At 37.9% G+C, this 20,120-nt stretch overlaps 1 protein-coding gene across 1 annotated transcript; it reads right to left on the bottom strand.

Moving 5' to 3' along the window:
- Positions 1 to 503: 503 nt before the first annotated feature.
- Positions 504 to 19,386, bottom strand: LOC129426039 (carnitine O-palmitoyltransferase 1, liver isoform). The gene is made up of 19 exons (XM_055182157.2): positions 19,126 to 19,386; positions 17,299 to 17,441; positions 16,238 to 16,377; positions 15,589 to 15,760; positions 15,376 to 15,477; positions 14,636 to 14,773; positions 14,307 to 14,384; positions 14,004 to 14,111; positions 12,193 to 12,280; positions 11,213 to 11,408; positions 6,815 to 7,003; positions 6,610 to 6,715; positions 6,202 to 6,318; positions 5,238 to 5,402; positions 4,957 to 5,085; positions 4,698 to 4,853; positions 4,368 to 4,481; positions 3,856 to 3,948; positions 504 to 2,416 (listed from the first exon to the last, which is right to left on the bottom strand). The coding sequence occupies exons 2-19, from the start codon at positions 17,437 to 17,439 to the stop codon at positions 2,291 to 2,293; spliced, it is 2,358 nt and encodes a 785-aa protein (XP_055038132.2). The 5' UTR covers positions 17,440 to 17,441; positions 19,126 to 19,386; the 3' UTR covers positions 504 to 2,290.
- Positions 19,387 to 20,120: the final 734 nt, after the last annotated feature.

Genomic DNA, 20,120 nt, shown 5'->3' with positions numbered 1-20,120 from the left:
CAGGGAACAACAGTTACATAACCCGAGACGTTTTTATGTCAAACACAACTTTTTTGACATTTAAAGCAAACAGATTAGCAGGTGTGCTTAAAAAGTCTTGAATTTTTATGATATTATCCTACACTACACAGAGAATAATATGGATTTTTTCCCAGAAAACTTCTTGCATGAAATAGGTTCAAGCACTTTCAATGACCTGTATCCATGTATGTATATTTTCAAAAACTTCCCAGGGCCTTAAATCCCCCCCCCTCCAGATTCACAAACTTTCAAGGATTTCAAGGACCCGTGGGAACCCTGATTGTAGTCAGTAGTGGAGGATTGGACTCGGAAATGGTTTTCCTTATGTCACAAGTTAACAAGCAGATTTTGATTAATGGAAACTTAAATTTAAAGCAACAAACAAAATCCTTGATATTCCATGATTTGGACATGAAATATATAAAATTCAATGTCTGAAAAAAAACCTTGGCCCGTGGAAATAATAACACCACAAACACACGTGTGCTTAAACCATTTTAATTAAAAAAGTGAGCTTGTCTTTACAACTTTCCATTCAGATATAACATGTAAAGGAATGAAAGATTATCAGAGAGAAAGAGTAAAGCTTTGCAATACACAGATGATCTGAAACTGAATCGGAGGAAAAGACAAGCAGACAGCGAATACAGTACTGGCCCAGAACAGAAGAGATCTCTGGATGAACATTCATAAGACAGATGAGGTAAAATATTCGCCTTTCCAGACTAACATCAGCACAAACTTTTGCATTGCTATTGTTTTCAGTTTCAAGTTAATAGAATAATAACAATAGTTATAAACGACAACAATAAAAAAACATATGTGAGGTTTAAACTCAAGTAAGATATACAGCATAGGGTGTAAAAGCATTATGTCATAGTAAGATAAGACTTGGATAATACATAGTAATATTCTCACAATGACCATATCTAGGAGTTGTGAAATCAAAAAATCGAAAGGCAACTTCATAATAAGGAGTAAGTGCCAAATAAACAATGCTGAATGTCTACAGTTACAGCTGCCAAAAGAACGCAGAATGAAACTAAAACTGAAAGGTCAGGAAGCCCTTACCAAGATTTCATTCATCTACGTCTTAATAAAGCAACACTAAGATGATGTGTGTCAGTGGTAAAGCAGCGGGCGTACAATAATACCGAATGATTTATTTAATGCAGATTGTGTTTTGCAGTTTTTTGAGGTTATTGATGTATGTGAACCAGCCGTGTGGTTTTACTGTAAAATCTCAAATCAGTCATCACATATCCTTCACAAAATATTAACGTTTTAAGTGCTGTATAAACGGACGGAAGAGGTTTTAACATTTTTGTTAAATGCCTCTTATCTTAAACTGATTCATTCAACTTTTAGTTTGTTGCATTTTTTGTACCACAGTAAACATGAATTATACCTCACATTATAGTTAAAATAAAAATCTGAGATGTTAACAAAAATGTGTTAATGCGTTTCCTCCTTGGGTGTTACTTCCTTTTAATGCCATTAAACTTTTGCTGTAACATAAACAACTCAAACTTACTAAACACAGTGAATAAGTATAAAGTTATTGGGTTATTTTTGACTTTATGTCAAAGGTAAATAGCACATTTAAATAATAACGATAAAAAAAACACTATAAAACGAATGTCTTAGTGAGATCAACATGCCACAAAAATCAATCATATTCACACTGCAGTCACGTGTATTATTTTGAGTCATAAGTCACTGTAACCGTAATGAAGCTCTGCTCCAGATTTCAAGTATAATTTCAATCGAGCTTAACATGACCCGTGATGTGATTATAACTGTGTAACAGCAGATTAAAGTGCCTTCATCAGAACATACAGAGGTGATACGGCAGTGTGATCCTGTTTATACTTGCGAGTAAGATCTTCATCCATTAAACACTCATTATTTTTGTGGTAATATATGCATATACTAAACCACTTTAAAGCTTCATATAAGAATTAGGGGCAAACTGAATCTAAGTTATCCAGGCAACTGGCCCTCATACGGTTAGAAACATCTTCCTCCACTATTCAACTATAATCTCACTTCTTCTCATTTTTAATGACGAAGCAACTTCCACCATTGATACATTCTTATGTTGTTCATGGCTTCATGGCATCGATGCATTTTTACACAAGCATGGAATGTAGGGATGCAAAATTGTATGATTTATACATGCATTCAACACACACACACACGCAAACACACACGCATACACACACACTTATGTGACCTTCTGTTTTCTTGTTGTATATGATTTCCACCCCTACAGGTCTTTTTTGCTCTGAAAGTGGTTCTGCTCGGGTTTGGATGGGTCGGACTTTTCTGGTGACAGCAACTTCAGGAGGTCTTTCAGGGCTTGAACGATCTGGGATCCGAACTTATGCGAGTCCTTAAATAGAGAAGATGTGAATGCAAAAGATTAGAACTAAACTAGTATATTTTCATGTAAAAATATGTCATTTGTGGCACAGTACAGCAATGAATCATTCAAGCTTCTGTTTTATTTCAAAATGGCAACAAAACTTTGATAATAGATAGCCTCACCGACAAATCTTATTGGACACAAATTTTCACTCCACATAACTATTTAAAAAACGAGTTCAACCAATAAATAACTAAAATTTCAAGGACCTTCGTGTCATTATTTGTGGTCGAACTATATGTTTTTTTTTAATAGCCGATGCGGATATTAATAAAGCAGTATTGGCCGATATGAGGCAGATATAACACAAATGTAATTTGTTATGCATAGGGCTGCAACTAACGATTATTTTAATAATCGATTAATCGTGCAATTATTTTTTGATTAATCGACTAATCGGATAAAAACAATAATTTAAAATCATTTTCTCCCCTTATTAAAGCTATATAAGTGACTAAATTAGGGTATTTACATGTAGAAGTGTACTTTGTGCAAAAGCCACACACTTATATATATGCATATGATACGCCAGTCCCTCCCACTCACCCACATGGCGAATCGTTTCGTTTTATTATTGTTTTCTCATTTGTTTTCTGTTTTTTTTCCCCATTGTCGCTTGGGTTTAGGGTTAGAACAACTTTTTGTTATATAAAAATTACATCCTAACCCAAACCCCATCTCTAACCCCAACTCCAAGCGAACATGGGTTAAATATAGACAAAAGCATAGAGAAACCTGTATATTAAATAACCTGCTTAAACAAATATGAAATCTAACCCTATATATATATATTTTGGATTTTGACATATAGGGCCTTGAATAAAATTGTGCAGCTTTTAAATAGTAAAACATCTTTAAAAGTCACAGTATAAATAAAAAACGAATTGGGACCTGGCAACACTGCTTTGTTTTTAAACAAGCTGGTTGCGTGGTGAGAAAGCAGCGCCTGACAAATGTGCAGCTCGCGCTGTATGAAGCGGACGTGTGTCCGCACTGTCCATTGGTTTTGCCAGAGCATGTGACGAATCGATAATGAGATTCTTTGACAAAAAAAAATCTGTTATCGATTTTTATAGGTTTTATCGATTAGTTGCATTTTAAAGTACTTAAAACATAATTAAAAAAGACATAATTAATATGGATTTGACATCTCATGGTACTGTTCGAATAAGACGACTTTGGTTTTACATCTAAGTGTCTTTTCATTACAAACAACAAATAAGTAACAGAAAAGTTGACGATGCCGATTATAAGATAAATTATCCAAATATCTGTCGATATATTGGCCACTGCAATATATCGATCTATCACCAGACATAATGACAGGGAAAAAATTCTGATTGACTTAAAAAAAAAAATTTGAGTTGCATGGCTAGGACTTGTAAGAGAAGACGTAATATACTAACAGTTTGAGGGCAGGAGAACTTGCTGGAAATATGCAAGTTGATCATGTTTTCTCCAATGATGATGTAAGACACGCCATAGCCATCATCTGCCACCTGTCAAGAGCACACCAAATCGAATGTTGAAAGAGAAGCATGTGCATTATAAGTAAATGTGACTGGTGAGTAAATTCTAAATTAGGGCTGTCAAAAGATTAATTGCAATAAATTGCATACAAAATAAAAGTTTGTTTTTGCATAATATATGTGTGTGCACTGTGTGTAATTATTTTGTATATATAAATACTTACATGCATGTATTTAGAAAACATTTACATATATTTTTTTATATTTTATATAGATTATATAAAAATATATACATAAATAAACATTTATAAACACATAATAATTACACGCAACACACACACACAAATATATTATGCAAACACAACATTTTATTTTTGTATGTGATTAATCCCGATTAATCTTTTAACATTCCTATTTTAAATTTATAAAGTAGCACAAATTCTGCTCACTGGACCAAATCCTCCACCACAGGTGGTGTATTCAGGGTGATTAACGAAATCGAACAGCTCCACCTGCTGGAGAGGAGTCTGACTGGTGGAGAGACGCCAGGTTTCAGAGAGAACCTTAGGAATAAACATATAAACGTTACCAACACATATTACATCAGAACATTTTAGAGCTAGACAACTAGAAAGGTATTTGGAGATAACTCAGACAGCAGACGACTCCGAGCCAGATCCGCCTCGACTTCAGTGCAGATCCGGCCCGGAGTCGCCTGCTGTCTGGAAAAGGATCAAATAATTTGAACCTCTTAATTAACTAAAGATAATATCACACACCTCCTTGAGGAAGGGCGACTCCTCTCCCAGGTATTTGGAGACGATGTAGAGGCAGAACAGGTGTCGGTCTATCCCCGCACCCGTCATAGCCAGCCTGTAGAGATTCTGATGCTTGTCAGCCGCTGTACGGAACAGACGTCTACACACGTCCTTACTCTACACGAGATGGAGAGATTTTAGTTTAGTTTATATTATATAGGTTACATGTGCATGCATGAACGTGTCGTTTAAAACTTTAAAGATAGCAGGCATGCGTTACCTCTCCGTTCTCAAATGCTTTCACAAAAGCACAGCTCTCAATGGTGCAGGAACGAACAGTTTCGGTACGGCCCTCGCGAAACAAACGCGTCATAGATGCTTCGTAAGTCTGAGAGAATGTGCCTCGATTCTGGATTAAGGGATGAAAGGAAACATTCATCAATGTAGCTACATACAGATATAGATGCGTTCAAATAATTTTCCTTCTTGTGAGGTTTATTTATATTTATTATTGCAAACAAAGTAGTAAAATGTATGAAATCATGTTTGTTTTAGTGTTACCCTGTAATATGCCAGCTGTAGGGCGATCTGAATAAAGGCATCAGGACTGATTTTGCACTTCTTGATGGCGCCCTTGCCAAATTCTTGTATGGGGTACACATGAAAGTCGATATCGTCGGCCAGAGCCTGCGCCACGGTGAGAGACTTCTCCACGCGCTCCTGACACTAAATCACAATGAAAAAAATCAATTATTCAGTGGCTTAATTAAGTGTCACTATATACTGTACAGAGAGAAGGTAAACATTGGGACATGTTCAGGGTTCCCACACCACTGAAGTTAACTTCAAATTCAAGGACCTTTCAAGGACTTTCCAGGTCCAAAACCCTCAAATTCAAGGAGTAAATGTGTGGACACATTTCAAGTGAGAGCAAGGTTACATTGTGTTACCTTTTAAGTTACATTGTTACAGTTCCCTTTCGAGGGAACTCGCGCTGCGTCACTGCGGTGACACTTTGGGGACGCCTCCAGGGGTCTGAATGTGTATATCAAATCCAACCAATGGTGAGGCTTAACGACAAAGACGGGGTGACACAGGAGCCAGGAAGTACATCGCTATCTGAAATATTGCCAAAGACGGCGTTACAGGGACGCAGGAAGTATTGCAAGGGAGACGCAGCGTCTCGTTCCCTTGTCAGGGAACAACAGTTACATACGTAACCCGAGACGTTTTCATATGTCAAACACAACTATGCAAAAAGGCATTTTGGTATGAATCAACATTCGCATACAGAAGATATAAGCATTTAAAGCACGTGTGCTTAAAAAGTCTAGAACTTTTATGATATTATCCTACACTACACAGGGAACAATATGGATTTTTCCCCCAGTAAAATAGATTCAAGCACTTTTAATGATCTATGTATGTACATTTTCAAAAACTTCCTTAAATGTTTTCCCCCAGATTCACAACTTTCAATGATTTCAAGGACCTGTGGGAACCCTGCATGTTGCTGTGTTTGCACCTGCGCAGGTATATCCCAGGTGAGTCGCTGAGGCCGCAGCAGGGACGGGTCCACTTCACCTTTACAATGACCTTCTTCATTATAACCAAGGTGGAAACTATCTGTAGTCATCACATACTGAGAGAGAGAGAGAGAGAGCGAGAGATGATGAACATCTGCTTTGATCATAAGATGTTGTGAGTGATGTTTTAAAAACGGTTACAGACATTTTACAAGTTGCTTTGGGGCTGCTAAGGAATTTAAAATTGTTATGTGGTTGCTAATATGTTACGAATGGTATTTATGATTCCAGGCGCAGGTAAACAGAGCCCAACCCAAGTATTTATGACCTGCTCAGCGAAAATAAAGTGACACCCATTAATCTTAATATTTATGGTTATGGGTGTGTTGTATGTGCAGCAGTAATACCTCCCACAGGTGAGCCATCACAGGTGCATCAGCCCAAGAGTGTTCGGCATTCAGGCCGTTCTTTCCGTTCTTATAAATCACCACAGTGAAGGACTTATCGAACCACCTGAGACACGGAGAGCAATATATAGCAATACAGGTGAATGTTTTGATTAAGACGACATGCCTCACTTGTTATGTAACTAACGGACAGCTTTGAACTCACCTGTCGTAGCACTTGCCGTGTAACAGGGACTTGGCATACCGATCCAGATTACCAGCTGGGTCGTCTCCCATCATGCCTTGCTCATCGTCATCGAGGGTAACGAAGAACGCCGCTTTCTCGATACAGTCCAGGGATCTCTTATTCACCCCCGAGCTGAAAAATTCCTTCCTGGCTTGAGCCCAAGGGATTCTGGGAAATATAATCAAAAACACTTAAGCACTGGGTAGTAACCTATGCCAGTGGGATTTAATTGCGCTTCTATTCATTGTAATTGCATATTGTCTGCTTTGCAGCCCATTTTAGACCACAGACAGACTGTGTGCTATTTTTATTGACTAACCACAGTTTTGTTTAGTTTTATTATGAAGATTATAAGGGTGTGTATGAATTCAAATGTAAAACAAATCACATTTTCTGGTGTGATGTACTTGCTACCAAGCGTCTGAACACGAATTGAATACGTTAACAAGTTGAATGTGTGTCAAAGGTTCGATGTCATCATGACCCTGACAACCTTTAGCAGATTCAGTGAATAGTTTATCACACAACATGGAAACATGTAAACATGACCTTGTTTACCAGCAGACTGATAAAAAGTGTGTAGTGTGCATGAAGCAGAACTCTAAATGTTCAAGGGCAGCCGTCTGTTTAACGTTAAAAACATTTTAAATGTGCGGACCTGCTTTAAGCTTAGTCAAAGATATAAAACATATGAAAAGCTCAGATGCAAAACCCTCCAAGTGATATACATATATCCTCCATAGAATCAGCTATGCCTGGTTCTCTCTCAAGCAGGGTTTCCACACCTTGGCTAACTTCAAATTCAAGGACCTTTCAATAACTTTCCAGGTGCAATATCCTCAAATTCAAGGACTAAATGTGGGGACACATTTCAAGTGAGAGCAAGGTTACATCGTGTTACCTTTTAAGATACATTGTTACAGTTCCCTTTTGAGGGAACTTGCGCTGCGTCACTGCAGTGACACTTTGGAGACGCCACCAGGGGTAAGTGTGTCGGAATGTGTATATCAAATTCAACCAATGGTGAGGCTTAACGACAAAAACAGGGTAACGCGGGAGCCAACAAGTATATCGCTATCTGAAATATCGCCAAAGACGGCGTTACAGGGACACAGGAAGGTTGGCAAGGAAGACGCAGCGTCTCGTTCCCTTCTCAGGGAACAACAGTTACATACGTAACCCGAGACGTTTTCATGTGACAAACACAACTATGCAAAAAAGCATTTTGGTATGAATCAACATTTACATACAGAAGATAAAAGCATGTGCTTAAAAAGTCTAGAATTTTATGATATTATCCTCCACTACATTTTGGATTGGATTTTTTTTCCAGAAAACTTCTTGCATAAAATAGACTCAAGCACTTTTAGTGACCTGTATCTATGTAAGTATATTTTCAAAAACTTCCCAGGGCCTTGAATTGTTTCTCCGAGATTCACAACTTTTCAAGGATTTCAAGGACTAGTGGGAACCCTTCTCAAGGTTTTTTCTCCATAAGACCCCCACATAAATTAGATAAATTAGTTTTTTTCTCCTAGGAGTTTTTTCAACCCCTAGGGATTCAGCTAACATTGCCTGAACTCTTTTCTATAAGTTACATTATTACTCCGCTCGCTAGTACAGTTAAACTTTAGCTGATGCTACTCTGGTTGTCCCCTGATTTTTCAGTGTTTTTTTCTTGCTTTTATTAATGTAAAGCTGCTTAAAAGAATGTGAACAATTGTGCAAAGTGCTATATAAATACAATTGAATTTAAATATAATGCCAGAAGCCTTCGTTTAAAGGTGCAGGGTGTACTTTTTAAAAGGATCTTCTGACAGAAATGCAAAATAATATACAAAACTATATTATCACGGGTGAATAAAGATCTTTCATAATAACCCGTTATGTGTTTATTACTTTAGAACGAGACCTTTTTATCTGCATACATTGAGGGTCCCCTTATACATGGCTTTCTACAGAAGCCCTTAAAGGACAATTTTTTACTAAGTTGTCTCCGACAATGACATGTTTGTATGTTACAGTAGCTTCTCTATGCGTTTCAAAAGTTAGGGGTGAGCAGTTGACTAAGCCGTTGGTTGCAATTCACAACCTCACCACTAGATGTAGCTAAACTTTACACACTGCACCTTTAATATCATTATCTACACTGCAAAAAATGACTTTCTTACTTAGTATTTTTGTCTTGTTTTCAGTAGAAATACCTAAAAATTCTTAAATCAAGATGTATTTTCTTGATGAGCAAAATGACCTAAGAAAACAATACTAGTTTCCAGACAAAAAATATACAACTTAAGTGAATTTGTGCTTAAAACAAGCAAAAATAACTGCCAATGGAGTGAGAAAATTTTACTTGAATTAAGTTTTTAAGAAAAAGGAAATCTTATTTCACAATGTTTTTTCTCACCCCATTGGCAGATAATTTTGCTTGTTTTAAGAACAATTTCACTTAAATTGTATATTATTTGTCTTAAAACTAGACTTATTTACTTAGGTCATTTTGCTCATCAAGAAAAAGCATCTTAATTTAAGAATTTTTAGATATTTCTACTGAAAACAAGACAATAATACTAAGTGAGAAAGTCATTTTTTGCAGTGTAATTTTTGATGGCAGGTGGCATTTAGCGGCTTTTGCATCCGAGCTCATCATATAAACCCAGTTTCACAGACTAAGCCAGGATTAGGCCTTAGGTACATTTAAGTACCTTTCATAAACCTAAAAAATATTAGAAAGAATATTACTGGTGTGCATCTTAAGACAAATGTACTGGTATTGATATATTACAAGTTATGTCAGTTCAAGTTGTTTTCAGTTAAGACAGCTCATACATTCATTTTAGTGTGAGACTAGACTTAAAGGACTAGACCTGTCTGCCAAACTGGGCCATACAGATTCCCAGACAGTCTAATATTAGTCTTACAAAATGGCTTTCTGAAACAGATTTAAATAAAAATCCAGTTTTTCCTAGTTTAGATCTCCATAGTCTAGGTCAGTGCTCTCCAACATGGCACCAAGTTGCAAACATGCAGTCTGTGAATTGCACGCCCAGGCAAAATCTATTAATATCCAGATTTTTCATATTTTTTATATTACCTTGGCTTCTTTTATGTATGTTAACTTTTAAAACAATAAAACTAAAGATTTAGACCAACTCTCATTTTAATTCATGCCCAGGAAACCAACTTTAGGTGCGGTTTCCCACACACGGCTTATTTTAGTCCCAGACTAAAATGCATGTTTGAGCCGCTTTCATTTGAAAACACCTTGTCCTGACTAATTTTAACATATAACGGTGATGTTGTTTTGTCTCAAGATGCACACCTGTAGTGTGTTTGTAAGGTATGTTTGTAAAAACCTGATATAAATAAGGTTAACCTAAACCCTGTCCAGGAAACCGCCCCATAAAGATTTAAAGTACGCAAGTACATTTTTAAATTTTGCATACACAATCAGTGTTTCCCATACATTGATTAATTTGTGGTGGCCCACCACAGAATCAACACTGGCCCCCACAAATAGAATTTTCATGATTCCCATTTACAGTTTTATTTCACTATTTAAAACAGCTTAATTCGGCTTAAAATATAATTTGATATATAATACCGATCAAATACAGATAAAGATCAAAGAGTAAAAGTGAAACATATTTCAGGTGCCAACACTAGATCAAACGCAAACACGATATGATGACGTCACATATATCCTAATTAGCGGGTGACGTCATCACCACCACAGTCTCCTCAAAATCCTGTGGGAAACACTGCATAATTATGCTTGCACATGATGCTAGAGGATCAAAAGTGGTTAGTTCACTATGCATTTGCTAATAAGTTTAGTGTTTACTGCATTAGTATGCCGTTTCTATGGTGTTTTAAGTTAGGGTTGCACAATATCTTGTTTCCCCATCTTTCAGCAACAGATAAGTCAAAGATGCAGTCAAATTTACATGGTGGTAACAACAACACATGTTCAAGGAGTTTAAATAACGCAATGGTTGTTTGACAAGAGGTATGAAATACATCACACAACTATTTTCCTAAAGGTGCAATCCAAGAGCTATACAAGAAATACAGGAAATGTAGGGCAGAAGTAAATTCCTCTTAAACAAAGCTTTTCAAGTAATCTAGCAAAGGCAATTACTTGTATTTTGCATATATAAACCACAGGAAACAAAATATCGCCATATATGTCAGGAAAAGCAGGCCTTTTTTAGGTGGTTGCTGGTGGTTTCTAGCTTGGCTGTTACCCTTATCGTTGACGTTCTGTCACTGCACCCTGGCTAGACTCCAGAAAAGCTATGTGTGTATTTAAACGTACATTGACTGTGCATGTTTACTTCTCTATGTGTCATTAAAGCTGTTGATGTACGTCAGTACCTGTCTCCCGCTGTCAGAGCCGCGAGTTTGGCCTCTCCCGGCGCAGGGGGTGACGGGTCATCCATGATAAGCTGAACCTGATGTTCGATCTCTCTGGGCGACAGCATACGGCCGGCGTGATACAACCACAGCCGAAAATACCGACCTTTGTGGAATACTGCAACATACTCGCTGTCCTGCCAGTGGACCAGTGAATCTAAATGTGCACACAGAGGACAAAACATTTCAAATCTTTTATTATGCACAAATTCATTCTCAATTTCTCCAACCAGATCAAAAGTTGCATTCGAGGAAAGAAAGTGGGTGAGTAAATAATGGCTGTACTTTTCCATTAAGACGAGAAGAGAAACAGAACCTGCTGTGTGGGGTGTTTGTGTATCTGGGTCAGGCTCTGTGTATGTTATAAACCAGGACGGTCCCAGTAGGGGTGTGAGTGTGACTGATGTTTTTAAACTTGCGAATCTAGCAAACATCACACACACTAATTTAAGCACTGACAAATATAAAAATCACTTTAAATATAACAATATAATTGTTGTCCCAGCAAACAAAAGTGAATGAAAAAATATAGATGTGGATAAGGATGAGAAGAATTGTAAAAATAATATAGAAAGTGAAGGCTGTGTATTTTGTTTTGGTTTTTATCCTGCGTTTTCCACATGAGCTTACCGAACAAACAATTTAGATGAAATAATGATTTGAGTTCATTTTGTTTTATACTGTGGGAAGAAAAAGCAGGGCGTAATAAGAGATATGGGACATACTGAAACTGACCAATCAGAATGAATAATCCAGGGACGTGTTATAAATATTTAGTAGATATTGAGAAGATGTAACGCCGTTGTAACACAATATGTAACAAGACTAAACAATGAAGTATCACATGAAAGACAAAAACTTTTAGAAAAATTAGCAAAGATATCTTGACCAACAGCTGAAAGACTAAATTCATCGCACCACACATCGTGTTTGTGTGTTACCTGTCTCTTCTCCTGGAATTCGTGTGGTGTTGAAAATTCTCTCACATTGAGCCGCACACAAAGGAACATTTAAACCTGGTACACGACTCTGATGGAGAGAGAGAGAGAGAAAGAGAGAGAGAGATTATTTGTTATTCTTTACAGGCATTTTCCACCCTCAGAATTAAATGTCTACATGTAAACAAAGGCAGTAATGACCTCTTGTATGATTGATTACCATTCTTCACATTATATTTACGTGGGTGGTCATATTTTAACACAACAGGGTTCTAGTGCACATTTTATTAATTGATTTAATGCATTATTTAAAACTGGGTTAAAGGTCATTGCATTCTGCGCCCTCTTCTGGACACTTCTAAAGTGCATTTTAAGAACTATTTCTCACTTTCATTTCATTACTGTGAATATTATGATTCACGGGCGCGGGTGATCCAAAGCATTTACTGGTGTAGATGCCATTTTTTAGTACAGGGTTCCACACCTTCAAGGAATTTCTGGGTCCAATACCCTCAAATTCAAGGACTAAATGTGGGGGCACATTTCAAGTTAGAGCAAGGTTACATCGTGTTACCCTTTAAGATACAATGTTACAGTTCCCTTATGAGGGAACTCGCGCTGCGTCACTGCGGTGACACTTTGGGGACACCTCCAGGAGTAAGTGCGTCTGCATGCGTATATTAAATTCAACCAATGGTGAGGCTTAACGACAAAGACAGGGTGACACGTGGGCTAGGAAGTATATAGCTATCTGAAATATAGCCAAAGATGGCGTTACAGGGACGCAGGAAGTATGGCAAGGGAGACGCAGCGTCTCGTTCCCTTTTCAGGGAACAACAATTACATACGTAACCCGAGACATGTGTCAAACACAACTATGCAAAAAAGCATTTTGGTATGAATCAACATTCGCATACAAAAGATATCAGCATTTAAAGCGAACAGTTTAGCACGCGTGTAGAATTTTTATGATATTAACACACTATACAGGGAATAATATGGATTTTTTTTCAGAAAACTTCTTGCATAAAATAGATTCAAGCACTTTCAATTACCTGTTTATATGTATGTATAGTTTTTTCAAAAACTTCCCAGGGCCTTGAATTTTTTCCCCCAGATTCACAAACTTTTAAGAATTTTAAGGACCCGTGGGAACCCTGTAGTATTCTGGTGCCTTTTAATTAAACGATTGCTTTTATAGCCTAAAAGCTTTGCTTAACTGATTGTTTCGTGGGTGCTAGGTATTGAAAACGCGAAATGGAGTTTAATTTATATGGACTCTAAATGAGGCAAGTAGAATGGATTTGAGGATGCAGGCATGTAAGTAAAGGCTGTAGCTAAAACGTGGAATGGAGTTTAATTTATTAGAGCATTTCTCCAATATCATTGGTCTTAAAAAGTGGGTGGGTCTTGTCCCACCCACATATAATGGTTCTGACGTTTCCTAAAACCAATCTGAGTGAACTACAGGTACATACATGATGTGACTGTTAGAATACACTGAACTTTACAAATAATTAATTTGCTGTGATATGACCCCTTGAAAACACATACACAAACTCAGTAAACACACACGTGCCTGTACTCAGCTGAATAAATAATAGATTTACGTCACATCTTTGGACAAATTCGTCCCTAACATACATGAATCTATCACACAGTCTGCATTACTCATCTGTAGCTTAACCAAATCCAATGCACAGCAAAAACAAGCCATGCGATCAATCTCTGCAATTGCTCGGGGTGACAGATGCAGATTTAACTCCCCCCCATCCCTACCGACACCATCTGTCAGTGCTGTAATGTGGACTCACAGGTTTGATTTCCTCCCTGTTGAGCTTCCTGCGGTACAAGAGGCAAGCGTGCAGCGTGTTTCCTGCCCGTGCGGCTTGAATCGGTGTTGGTGTCACGTAAAGGAAGTCCTGAGAATAACAGATGCACATTTATGAGATACTAAAACTCTGGTTCTGTAATAAAACAGCACTTCACTGATGATGTCCAAAAAGTCTACGCTTATCTGCTTGCTTACATACAGTATGCAGTATGTAGGTTTATAACAAAACAGCTCATTGGGTTTGATGCAGATGTATTTAATAGTAAGTAAGTAAATGTAATACCATTCCATAGTAGTTGCTGTTGACCATAATTGGGCCACGCCCCCTCAGGTAGATATACTCCTCCCACCAATCGCTGACCTTAAAGATACAGACACAAGAAAAATTAGCTCTCCTTAAAGAAACACAATATTAAGAAACTCTAAATTAAATGGATATAACAGGGTGCGATTTGCTGGGAGGGATTATTCCCACCTTTGGTCTTTATATCTCTGATTCTGATTAATTATTTTTTCGGATTTTTTTTTATCCCCTGTTGTTCATTTACGCCTTTAGTTGGATTTTTTCACAAATCGCACCCTGGATATATTAAATGTATTAGATGCACTCACATAATTGGAGGCCCACATCGCTTTGAGTTTGAGGTACCATTGGAGACGCTTTCCCAGACTGCTCTCAAAGTCTTTGGCTAGATTGGTCATCCTCTCAAATTCTGAATCGTCCATCAGCGGACGCACGGATTCCAGGTACTAAAGAGGGAAAAATACTTTAACTAATCTCTTCTAATGCTGCGTTCATACCAGCCGCGGTAGAGGCGTCAAGCGCGAGTGATTTCAATGTTAAGTCAATGTCAATACGGATGACGCGCGTCTGAAGGTCTCTACTGCACCGCGCTTAAGGCCTCATTCGTGCGTCTAGTTCGCATGAATGGCGCAAATTGAGAGTTGCGATGGGAAATGTGTGAGTTGAAAAATTTGAACTGAAAAATTTGGCAGAAAACACGGCATGTTAACCAATCAGGAGCTTACTCTAGTAATGACATGATTACAGGAAGGAGGCGGAGTCGCAGAAGCCCCTCCCATGACGCAAATTTCCACGTGAATGTCTTGATGACTAGAATTTCATGTGCGCCTTTAACGCGCCAATGAAGCGAGTAAACTCAAAATGTTCAAGCAGCAAACTAGACACAAATTTCACGCCTCATGCGCGGCTGGTGTGATCACACAGTAAAGCAAACGTGAGTGGTCCGCTGAAAACTCACCAACATAAGGGGTTTCTTTTAATAACCGACCTCCATTAGGAGGGTTCACAGTGATAAAGCTAGCGGTAATAATGACGACAGTGGGCTCACCCGCTTGACCGTGTCCTTCACCGGGGGTACAGGCAGGTTGGGCAGAGACCCCTGATAGCTGTACAACAGAGGTTGCCTACCAGAAAAAATCCGAACCATGCCCTGAAACAAACAAACGTGTTTGATTGCCGTTACTGGTTGGGTGGCTGAAGGTCAGGTGTGTCTGATTCAGGTCAGGTCAGGTGTGTCTGATAATTCCACTGTACTACTAACCGCCCAGATTTTGGTGGTGTTGGACACGTTCCCGTGTTGCTCAAACATCCAGCCGTGGTAGGATAGTAACTGCTTCAGGCAAAGTCTCATGGTGAAGATGAGAGATAACCAGAGGAGGGTACTGAACAACACCGCGGACACCACCGTCCGACATTGAATGCTTAGAGAATCACTAGAAAGAAAGACAAGAGTTACATGTAGTCATTTGGCAGATGCTTTTATCTGAAGTCAAATAAACAAACGTCAAAATATTTGACTATAATATTATAGCAGTAAAGGGTGTAATTTCTAGTTTAACCAAACACTCTCATAGGTTGGTTAAATAAATATTAATACTAATATATTATTTTTCATTAATAAACCTTTTACTGTATGTATCACATATGACTTTCACGCTTGTTTTTGCTTTTACCCACATCAAGGTGTGTAGTGTACACACCCCTTTCAGTTTCAAGAATGCATGGGTGTGAATCTTTTGTAAAGCGAGTCACACAATGACATAATCTCTCAGTGTGTGTCACACCAAACTATGTTGGCACTGCCGATCATTGCCGATCATTCCAATTTGTTAGATTTATTAAAATTGTAATTTGCATGCAATCAAATAATATTTGTATAAGGTACAGAACAATAAATCATCTTCTTGTACCTGACTGGCAGATGTTCCTGGATTTTAGCGATGAGACCCATGGAGGGGTCGGAGCGTGTGTACATGGTCGCCAGGATAGCAATGACAACAAACAGCCAGGAGGACGGGCTAGCAGGATACACACCAGTGATCACATTGTTCTGTAAGAGAGAAAGAATTACAAACGAACACAAAAATTAGGAAAAAGAGCCATGAGTAGAGTTGTAAAAGTTCGAAAATGTTCAAGACTAGATACTTTCAATGAGAATTAATGGGAATATATGGGAATTAATGGGAATAAACTGGGAATTTGAAAAATTTTCCGAGTTGCCTAAAACATCCCCCTATAAGATAATATTCCCTTCAATTTTCCATGCCTTGATTTCCACAGAAGCAAGTCATATTAAAAGTCATAATAGATTTTTGATCAAATAAATCCAGGATTCTTCAAAATTTGTATTATCTTGCATGCATGTCTGCTTATGACCAAACAAAATGTTTATTTATCATTGTATATGATATAGTTTATATAAATTTCCCTACATTTCCAAAAAATTCCAATAATTTTCTATTAAAGGTGCAGTGTGTAATTTTTAGAAAGATCTCTTGACAGAAATGCAAAATAATATACAAAACTATATCATTAGGGGTGTATAAAGACCTTTTTATAATTAACTGTTATGTTTTTATTACCTTAGAATGAGACTTTTTATCTACATACACCGAGGGTCCCTTACGTGGAAGTCGCCATTTTGTGCCGCCCTGTTTGTACAAAAGCCCTTAACGGACAAACTTTTTTCCTAAGTTGTGTCCGACTATGACATGTTTTTTTTCCCAGTGGCGGCCACCATAGCTTCTCTATGCGTCTCAAAAATGAGGGGTGAGCAGTAGACTGAGCCGTTGGTTGCAATGCGCAACCTCACCACTAGATGCCACTAAAATGTACACACTGCACCTTTAAGTTTTCAATTAAAAAAATTTCCAATAGAAAGTTTCTGGACATTTACTGAAAACTTTCCACCCCTTTGCAACCCCATCACACACACAAAATTATGTTTTTAGCCATTTGCAGTACTCTTTACCTTCAGCCGAACGACTCGTTTCTTCCATGAGCGAAGACCTGACAGATAAACCTGTCTCAGGGCCTGATGGGATAGCTGAAGATCGATTCCCTCTGGAGTTATGGTGAACTGAAACGCCACAGCCTGATGGGCTTCAGCCATTTCTAGATGGAGAAAGACGAGCTTATACAACAGCAGAATCAAATAACATTACAGCAAAGTGGCATTATGCAGTCTGTGAATCGCCCATCTCACCTCAGTCTCAATATGTAAAGTATGTTTCTGAATGATCATCACCATCTAGTATAAATCTATATATGAGACATATTGCATTATCCTTCATGAACAAAACACTGATCGCTGACACAAACTTTTCTGTTGAGGTTTTCATTTAATGAGGAACTACAGTCAAATTTTCCACATCATGAGCAGCCTGATACTTTCTGGCACGTCCCAATGAACTCTCATTCTTTCTGCTGTTATATTGTCATAGCATGTGTTCAGATAGACCAGACACAATATATTTATATATATCTTCTACATCCAGACAAGACGTATCTATGGCAACAGTGTCGTTATAGCAACCAAGTGCAAATGGTTCCCTCATCTCTACCTATATAATATTCTGCTTACAAAAACACTGCCACAGTATTTGTAAATGCTCGATGTGTGTGGTTACATTAAGTAGCTTATGGTAAAGGAATGTTTACATTGTCAAAGAATTAAAAACAGCATGCCTACACATTTAGACATTTAGACACAAAATGTATTTATTCATATGAACCAAAACAACAGAAATGCATTTATAAATATATTCCCTACCAACTTTAGCTGGTTTTAGCTGATTTAAGGCGGTCCTCCCCCATCTTTGTTTTTAAGCTGGTCAAGCTGGACTTAGCAGGTCAGGCTAGAAGACCAGCTGACCCACCAGCTTGACCAGCTTAAAAACAAAAACACAATCTAAATCACATCTAGACCAGCTTGCTAAACCAGGAAAAAAAAAGCTGGGAGACTTTTTTCAATAGGGTAAGCACAAGCACAAATGTAAAGTAGCTCATTCATTTAGGTACTCTACTTATTAGTGTGACTTTTCTCTGTGAAAATAAAAAACGTGTCCTAATTCACCTTATTTCACTTATTCAAATTCAATTACACTGAAGGAAAAATATGAAAACGAGGAACGGTCCTTAAGACGCACTTTCAAAAGTGCCCATAAGAGGGCGCAGCACGAAATGACCTTTCACCTAATTTTAAATAACGCATTAAATCAATTGATAAAATGCACACTAGAACCCTGTCGTGTACTCATTTGATACATAAATGATAAAAAGATTAAAATAATAACATTAAAATGAAATATAACAAATCGTAAGGAGCATGTTTTAGACATCAGTGCACGTGCTTGTCAACGTAAATGACAGGGAAAATATTGCATAACAGTGATGTTAATCGTTAACTAATCGATGTTAGTAAATCAGATCAAATACCTGGCGGGTAAAACACACACACGGAGCAAATAAATAAATAAATAACACGCAGCCACCAACTATACATTTAAAAGCTTTGCAACAAATTATCATAAATATCTATTTAGTGGTTAATGCATCAATATTAAATTCGTGTGAATCAACTCTAATGCCAGCGAATAGCAATAGATGTGTATCACCATCTTCTTTTACTATAACCAAGGCCAATAACGCGTGATGGCTCTAGCACATCAGCTACAAAATACAGAACTACCATCATTAGTAAAAAAAACACACGTTTACATCCACACACTTCAGTATTCCCGCGAACAGCATGGATCAGATGTGCATACAGTAACCGCAAGAAAGCATCGCATCCTACCTGCTGTTTACTGGTGATACGGGTGCACTGGATGCACTGATGACGGGAACAAAGTGACGGAGCTTCTTTTCCTCCCTTCTGCTTTCCAGCAGCACAAACATAAAATGGGGCTAACAGATCAATTTCGCGCGCATGTACTAATCTCGATATAATATCCTGATGGCGCGCGGGAATGTAACTGATAAATACGTGACTGATACAAAGTATCTTTGGTTCTAGTGCGAAAGAATGTAATAGATACAGCGCGAGGGCGGGAATTAACAAGCGGTTCGGAAGTGCCTCCCGATTGGCCTGGAGGTAGTGACGTTTACCGGCCTGACCAATGGGCGCTGAGTGCGATGTAGAACATGACAGGCGGGTTGGCAAATAATCATGTAGAATGCGACGCGAGGAACTAGAAACGCTGTTGTGATTGGGCGTCACCGCCGTCAATCAAATAGTATGCATAGGCGGCACTTAAATCGCTTACAATTTGATCTTGGGCGTGGGATGCAGAGTATATTGTTTAATAATAATGCTTAAGCAAACATTGCGATGAATGTTGAATGAGCAGATAGACAAACAATTTGTGTAAATCACCCGCCCCCCACCACCTAAAATATCAGTGAGCACTTGAGTTCGTTGACATAAACAATCGCTTGGTTGTGTTTAGGGTTTATCCAGTTTAGGATTGTTTATAATTTCATGTCGTATAGAAATATATGAGCTGAACAAATATCCCGCGCTCTTGATCCGCTCACTCGATCCTTTCTACACTTTTAAAAGCTACTTATCTTTAAATTTACACACTATATATTTATTAGTCCGTCGTTATATTTATTAAGGTCGAAATATTCATAAGGTAAACTACTGTACAAACGTTGACCATGGTTAATTATAATTTGTTTACTGATTAGCAAGCCAGAACAGAATACATTATTTACACTAACTCTCTTGCGCCATCTAGCGACAAAAAGCACCACATTGTTATGCAGCATTCCATGAGGAACATTTTA

The sequence above is a fragment of the Misgurnus anguillicaudatus genome, chromosome 25 (assembly GCF_027580225.2).
Source record: "Misgurnus anguillicaudatus chromosome 25, ASM2758022v2, whole genome shotgun sequence".
Classification (NCBI taxonomy): domain Eukaryota; kingdom Metazoa; phylum Chordata; class Actinopteri; order Cypriniformes; family Cobitidae; genus Misgurnus; species Misgurnus anguillicaudatus.
The sequence above is the reverse complement of the archived record's forward strand: the minus strand, read 5'-3'. Positions and strand labels throughout refer to the sequence as shown.